Source organism: Oncorhynchus keta, unplaced genomic scaffold (genome assembly GCF_023373465.1).
Source record: "Oncorhynchus keta strain PuntledgeMale-10-30-2019 unplaced genomic scaffold, Oket_V2 Un_contig_18094_pilon_pilon, whole genome shotgun sequence".
Lineage (NCBI taxonomy): Eukaryota > Metazoa > Chordata > Actinopteri > Salmoniformes > Salmonidae > Oncorhynchus > Oncorhynchus keta.
The window spans coordinates 4,056-12,112 of NW_026280736.1; the positions used below are offsets into that span (position 1 = coordinate 4,056).

General features: G+C 42.0%; 1 protein-coding gene across 1 annotated transcript; it reads right to left on the bottom strand.

Moving 5' to 3' along the window:
* Positions 1 to 2,803: 2,803 nt before the first annotated feature.
* LOC127920016 (zinc finger protein 883-like) lies at positions 2,804 to 7,508 on the bottom strand. Its single transcript, XM_052503847.1, has 2 exons — positions 7,269 to 7,508; positions 2,804 to 6,790 (listed from the first exon to the last, which is right to left on the bottom strand). Exons 1-2 carry the CDS (start codon positions 7,369 to 7,371, stop codon positions 5,352 to 5,354), a joined length of 1,542 nt encoding a protein of 513 aa, XP_052359807.1. The 5' UTR covers positions 7,372 to 7,508; the 3' UTR covers positions 2,804 to 5,351.
* Between the last annotated feature and the right edge of the window lie 549 nt (positions 7,509 to 8,057).

Sequence of the window (8,057 nt, forward strand, 5' to 3'; positions counted from 1 at the left end):
TGATGTCCTTGAGATAGAAGCTGCTTTTCAGTCTCTTGGTCCCAGCTTTGACGCACCTGTAATAACACTTAAGATTTTCTGGGCTAACAATGTAAGAAATAATATATAAAAACCAAAATACTGCATAGTATTCGAGTAAGGACTCGGGGCGAGGCGACCATCTCCGTTAGCGCCATCTTAGGAGATGGGGTCTGCTGTCAAAAATAGATTCTGGCAACGGTCGGTATTTCGTAAATAAGATTGTTCAGAGGCTTTGCAGCATGATTTGAGAACTCATTGTGCCTATCATCCCCAATCTGCTGGTGCGGTCGAAAGGGCGAACCAATCTCTGAAAACTTTTTTTTTTTTAAACCTTTATTTAACTGGGCAAGTCAGTTAAGAACAAATTCTTATTTGGCCTCGGAACAGTGGGTTAGCTGCCTGTTCAGGAGCAGAACGACAGATTTGTACCTTGTCAGCTCGGGGGTTTGAACTTGCAACCTTCTGGTTACGAGTCCAACGCTCTAACCACTAGGCTGCCACCCCATTAATCCAATTGATTGGCGAAACAAGGCTGACATGGGTGAAAGTGCTTCCATTGGCACTGCTGAGTATGAGAGGCACACCTCTCCACACGAGGTGCTGACTGGCCATCCTATGCGAATGACAAACGCACATTTAGTCCTGAGCAGGTTGTCCCTGCAAGGGATGGAGGAAGACATGGTTGAGTATTGTGTCACCCTTAACAGTATTCTTAAGGCTCTTTTCTCCCCCGGGTGAAGGCTTCCTTGCCAGATCTAGCAGGTGGAACTGAATACTGTTTTAACCCAGGTGATTTTGTGGTGGTGAAGGACTTCAGGAGAAAGAGTTGAAAGGACCCCCGTTGGAGAGGCCAGTACCAAGTTCTTTTGACCACCCCCACCATGGTGAAGGTTGCTGAGAGAGATACCTGGATCCACGTGTCGCACATCAGACGAGTTCCTGATCCAGAAGACGATGGGCCCTCACCAGTTCCAGTGGTGCAGTGTGGCCCTCCTCTGCATTAGCAAAGGAGTGCTAATGAGAACAGTAGGTTGTCCCCTTGTGGGAACCCAGTAGGTTGTCCCCTTGTGGGAACCTGACAGAGGGTAGAAGGAGCCCTGAGCGAAAGGGACCGACGCTGGTCCGGAGCAGTGGCCCAGAAGCAGATGGTCATTGTGGAAAGAGTAATGTAATCCTACATCTGGACAAAAGAGTGTTGGGTTTGTGGTTTGGGGCCAGTTAAGGTAGGAGCACGTTTATCGCTGGTGGGAGTTCCCATAGGGGTAAATCTGTCTATGCAAATGGCCTTACCATTCTTAGTGGCAATGCCACTTAACCTTGACCCCATGACATTCTCTGCATTGTACAACCACAGAGGCCGACACTGGGGAACCTGATAATGATACTTATGGTATTTCAGTCTAATGTTATTGTCCCTTTCAGAGGAGCTCCGAATGGAACCTATTGGTTGTGTGGAAAATGGCTTACTATTCCATGGAACTGGGGAGGGACATGTACTGTAGGGTTTGTGGTGACAGCTGTAAGAACCGTTCAGAATAATGAAAGGGATCTGAAGGCTTCGTTCACAGACTACAGACCTCCTGGAATGAGGGGAGATAAGAGATCTCTATCTGGCGTCACTCACACTCAGGCGCTGGCCTCCAGGTTCTTTGCAGTGTTTTTTCCTGGGTATGGAGTTGCGTGTGCGCTAGATGAAATTCCAGACATCTCTAGACACAGAGAGAAAATTGGCAATGCTACTCGAAATGCCCTGGAAGAAATTAAATGGGGAAATGAAAGAATTGCGTAAGTTAGCTCTGCAAAACAGACTATATTTTGGCAGGTCAAGGGGGTACTTGTGCAGTCATTGGTGATGAATGTGGTACTTTTGTCCCAGATCAGTCTTCTAATGTGACTGATCCTGCTGAATACAGTGCCACTGTTGCTAAGAGGTATGGAAACAATGGATAACATTGAGAGATTTATTCACCTCTGAATCTACAGATCCCTTGTGTATGTCTCTCTGTATTCTTTTTTATATATACTCACTCCAGTTGGTTATAACTTTCTGATTGTAGATTTATAATGTATTATGATATAATTTGATAGAACCTCCTTTTGATAGCTCAAATCTAAATGCTTACTTTAACATCTAATTATTGTTATCACACAAGTGATAAAAGGATGGAATGTAATGAATGAAATGGACTTTGTGCATCTTATCTTTGGTGTAATAAACAGTCCTTGGTTCCTGCCTGTGTCTGGTCAAGAGAGGAGGGGTAGGGCCCCTCCGGAGGGACATCTAGCAGAATGCCCAGAATATGGTGTAATAAACAATCCTTGGTTCCTGCCTGTGTCTGGTCAAGAGAGGGGTAGGGTCCCCCTTCCGGAGGAACATCGAGCAGAACGCCCAGAATATGTTCTTTAAGTTAAGATAGAGACGGAGCCAGTCACATGTGTGAACCGATCCAATGAATCATGTTGATGTGGGTTTAGATAGCAGTAGATAAGACTCTATGTAAGGAAGACCCTTTTATAGCTCACTTCAGACCGGTACTTATGCATCTACGTTTGACTGTGACCTCTCCAGCTTGCTGACAAAGAGTGATTCGTTAAAATATTGACTTTGTCCTGTGTATGAATTCCCACAACAGTCTGAAGCAGAAAAAGACCTGAAATGAGCATCACAAAGATACATTTGACCTTATGCACTAACAAGCTTTTTCAATATATGCAGCTTTGTCACCGGCTACAATACTGTAACTTTATTCATCTACTGTACTTCAGTCAACATGTACTCACATTGGATGGGTTGATTAGGATTCAAACCATCTCTTAAATGGCTAGCTAGTTACAAGCCACAACACACATGTCAAGTTGCTGTAGAACTGTTTCATGGGGTGGGGAAATAGATTAAATCTGTTTTTTTACAAATTTCTTACACTTTGAAAATGTATTGTAGGTACTGTAGGTTGGTAGGACAAAAAAATATTTCACCCCTTTTAAGATTTAAGTTTAGGCGAGGTGCTGGCTAACCTATCAAAAACATGAATGAGAGCATACGATCACAGATACAATTTTGCTACATAGGCCTACAAACATTTACAATGAATAGCACAATCACAAGAAAGGCTTCAGATCAAAGTATACATTGAGACCGAAGAGAGCAACGGTCTTTAAATTAAAGATCCAGGCAGCCTCTCTTTTTAAAAAATTGTAGGAGAGGGGGTGAAAAATGTGCTTACTCTGACCCTGGCCACAGGGACAGGGTCAACAAAGCAGTAATGTTGTGTATTGTATATACAGTATTTCACTTCATTATACACATGTAATTATACACAAGAGAAGAAGAGGTTGCCCAGCATAAAATCATGTACAAAAATGTTTCATTACATTTGTGTCATTTAGCAGATCTCTGGATAAGAGTGACTTACAGGACAAATAAGGGTCAATTGCCTTGCTCAAGGGCCCAATTACATATTTTTCACCTTGTCGGCTCGGGATTCAAACCAGCGACCTTTCAGTTACTGGCCCAACACTCTTAACCACTAGGCTACCTGCCGCCAGATCAATTAACTTCAATACAGTTATTCAAATACATTCATCATCAATGACTAAAATAATGAATCTAGTATTAAAAGACAATGTAATAAATACAAGTAGTCGATTCATAGCCTGTTTATCATTAAACAAAAGTTATATAGTAATATAAAATAATCCACCCAAACTAATGCTGAAAACTGATCATCATCAGCTCGTTCCATCTCCTCCCACAGATGAACAATTGGATTGAGATCTGGTGACTCGTCAGGCCACTGCAGTAAACTGAATTCACTGTCATGTTCTTGGAACCATTCCTGGACAAGCCTTGTGGCATAATCCTGCTGTAGAAATCTATTACCAGATGGATACACTGCCGCCATGAAGGGATGCACCTTCATAATTGTTTATGGTTGATTGAACAGGCCTGGGAAACAGTGTTTAAACCCTTTACAATGAAGATCTGTGAAGTTATTTGGATTTTTACGAATTATCTTTGAAAGACAGAGTCCTGAAAAAGGGATGTTTCTTTTTTTGCTCCGTTTAGATAAGACACTTATTCATGTATTTTTACTTCATATCAGTCACATTCTGAACGTTGCAAAATTCTTGGATATCTGCACGAACCCTAGTCTAGACGATGAATTAGTGATACACAAATGAGCTTAATTATTTATTTACTAACTAACTAAATAATCACACAGAAACACAAACACACAGGATCGATTATACATTGATTACTAACATGATGCAATGAAATGTTAATCCGATATGACGGCTTGTTACACAATGAAAGAGGAGGGGGGGGGGGCAAGAGAAGAAGATGCAAAGGAATTCAGCTATCGTACATACAGTTTAATAATACGGTCATTTACGTTTGTATGTCTTTGTCGTCTCTCTCTGTTGAAATCACCCGATCAGTCTGTGACAAATAGTTAGACAGAGAGTCTCTGAGGTCACCATGTCCTTAGTAGTTGTAGTAGGCTTCTTTGTTCTGAAAGTGTTTGTTAGAATGGATACATCCGAGTACCACACAGTGGTGAGAGGGAAATGTTCTTCCCCTCTCGTCTTCGTTAGACTGGATCCTTCAAAAAGGTACACAAGTTGGTTCTCGGTCGAATTTACTTGACTAAAGTCTTTAAACAGCTGCAGACTGAATGTTCCGATGCATGAAAACAAACCATCACACAACCACCACCAGCCTGCAATGCTGACACACAGCATTAATGCATGGAATGATGTTTTTTTCCATACCCTAGTCCTACCATCAGCATGAAACAGCAGGAACAGGGATTCATCAGACCAGGCAAAGATTTTCAAATCCTCCAGTGTCCAGTCTTTTCAATTCTTAGCCCACTCCAACTGCAGTTTCATGTTTTCTGCTGAAAGCTAATGGGGATCCATAATAAATAAACAGCATTAAGGATGATAGCTTTCACCTGGGTTCACCTGGTCAGTCTGTCATGGAAAGAGCAGGCGTCCTTAATGTTTTGTACACTCAGTGCATGTTGTCTACCAGCTCATTCCCACAGAAAACTGCAGAGGGAAGCAGTACCATCCAGTCACAACCCTAAGGGCAAATCCAAGATCATCTCAATATCTTTACAGTAGAAGTGAACAAAACACACCAGAACTGACAAGGTGCACACTGATCAGTAAAGTACAGAGAGGCTAACATTCTATAACGCTCCCTTTCCTCTGCACAGTTCTCTCACAGTGATAAAATAGGATTTCAAGTGCTCTACGCTTTCTTCATTTGATCCAATTCAACATTGCCAATTATTTAATGACATGATAATTAAGTGGAGTATCTAATCTTCGCTGGTCTGAGAGAACTGATGAGGCTTCTCTCCTTTATGTATATTTTGGTGTCTTGTTAAATTGCTCTGTTGAGAGAATCTCTTCTCACAGTCAGTGCAGTGATAAGGCTTCTCTCCAGTGTGTATCCGTTGGTGTATTTTCACATTTCCCAATCGGGAGAAACTCTTGCCACAGTAAGAGCAGAAGTAAGGTTTCTCTCTTGTGTGTGATCTCTGATGACCTTTTAGCTCCGCTGATGATTTCAAATATTTTCCGTCATCAGAGCAGTAGGAAGGCTTCTCTCCTTTATGTATACCTTGGTGTCTTTTTAAGTGGCTCGGTTGAGAGAAACTCTTCCTACAGTCAGAGCAGGAGTAAGGTTTCTCTCCTGTGTGTGTTCTCTGATGAACTTTTAGCTCAGTTGATGTTGTGAAGCATTTTACACAATAAAAGCAGGAGTAAGGCTTCTGTCCTGTATGTTTACGTTCATGTATTTTGAACTGGCCCAGTTGAGAGAAACTCTTCCCACAGTCAGAGCAGGAGTACGGTTTCTCTCCTGTGTGTGTTCTCTGGTGACCTTTTAGCTCAGCTGTTGTTTTAAAACATTTTCCACAGTCAGAGCAGATGTAAGGCTTCTCTCCTGTATGTACACGCTCATGTAGTTTTATATGGTCCAGTCGAGAGAAACTCGCCCCACAGTCATAGCATAAGTAAGGCTTCTCTCCTGTGTGTGTTCTCTGATGAACTTTTAGATCAGTTGATGTTGTGAAGCATTTTATACAATTAGAGCAGGTGTAAGGCTTCTCTCCTGTATGCACACGTTTATGTAGTTTCAAGTTGCCCAGACGAGAGAAACTTGCCCCACAGTCATAGCAGAAGTAAGGCTTCTCTCCTGTGTGTGTTATCTGATGAACATTTAGCTCAGTTGATGTTGTGAAGCATTTTATACAATTGGAGCAGGGGTAAGGTTTCTCTCCTGTATGCATACGTTCATGTATTTTTAAGTGGCCCAGTCGAGAGAAACCCTTCCCACAGTCAGAGCATAAGTAAGGCTTCTCTCCTGTGTGTGTTCTCTGATGAACTTTTAGCTCAGCTGTTGTTTTAAAGCATTTTACACAGTCAGAGCAGACATAAGGCTTCTCTCCTGTATGTATACGTTCATGTGTGTTTAAATTATCCAATCGGGAGAAACTCTTCCCACAGTCAGAGCAGGAATAAGGCTTCTCTCTCGTGTGTGTTCTCTGATGAACTTTTAGCTTAGTTGATGTGGTGAAGCTCTTCCCACAGTCAGTGCAGGAATACAGATGATTTCCTGTGTGTATTTTTAGGTGTATTTTTAGCTTTGATATAAATGGCACAATCTTCTCACAATGTGGGCAATGGTGAAATCTCTTAGCTCTGCGATCTTCCAGCTGCTCTCCGGATGTAGAGAATGTCTCAACATGGTTTCCTGTGTGAACAACATCAGAAGAACCAGTCAGTTGGTGTGATATACATGTCAATCAAATGTATTTTATGAAGCCCTTTTTACATCGGTAGTTGTCAAAGTGCTTTTCAGAAACCCAGACTAAAACACCAAAGATTAAGCAATGCAGATGTAGAAGCACAGTGGCCAGGAAAAACTCTGAAGAAGAAATGTAGGAAGAAACATAGAGTAACCAGGCTCAAGGGGGCCAGTTCTCTTCCTACTGTAATTGGTGACATGTATTCATATCAGTAGGCTGTACAACACAAAAAGAGAATTACAACTATTCTAAAATTGGGTAAGAGTCAAAAGCTAAAAAGGTACAAAAGGAGTGAAAATGATGAGCCATTTCATCCTTCACCGCCATCACAAGGGTTAGTCACTACACAGACTCCTTTTACAGCAACTTTTCATGCACAGTGGAGAAGTTGGGACGAACAACAAACTTAAAACTTGTGCTTACCATGAGAAACAGATGTCCCAATCTTCTCCCCCTCTTCTTCATTTTTAATGTTGACGTTCAGCTCCAGTGTTTGACTACAGTCTTCCAGCTTCACTGATGCCATCTCTGGATCCTGCAGTGCAAACTGGGCTCCACTGTCACAATCAGGACCCAGTGACTGTAGGTTTGGACTCAGTGTGGAAGGAGAGATTAGGCTGGGTTTGTCCTCACTTGATGTTACTGGCCTCAGACTTTATTCAAGTCGGCCAGTAGTAATAAAGAGGCAAATAAGGTAAGTTAAGGAAATATATAGGCCATGGTTGCAAAGTAATTACAATATAGCAATTAAACACTAATTAAACAATACCCCACAATTAAAGTAAAAGTTTTTTTCATGTTTGCAAATTTAAAAAATAAATAACTGAAATATTAAATTTACATAAGTATTCAGACTCATTTACTCGGTACTGTTTTGAAGCACCTTTGGCAGTGAGTACAGCCTTGAGTCTTCTTGGGTATGACGCTACAAGCTTGGCACACAGATCCTCTCAAACTCTGTCAGGTTGGATGGGAGCGTCGCTGCACAGCTATTTTCAGGTCTCTCCAGAGAAGTTTGAATGGGTTCAAGTCCGGTCTCTGGTTGGGCCACTCAAGGACATTCAGAATTGTCCTGAAGCCACTCCTGTGTTGTCTTAGCTGTGTGCTTAGGGTCATTGTCCTGTTGGAATGTGAACCGTCGCCCCAGTATGAGATCCTGAGCACTCGAGCAGGTTTTCATCAAGGATCTCTGTACTTTTCTCTGTTCATCTT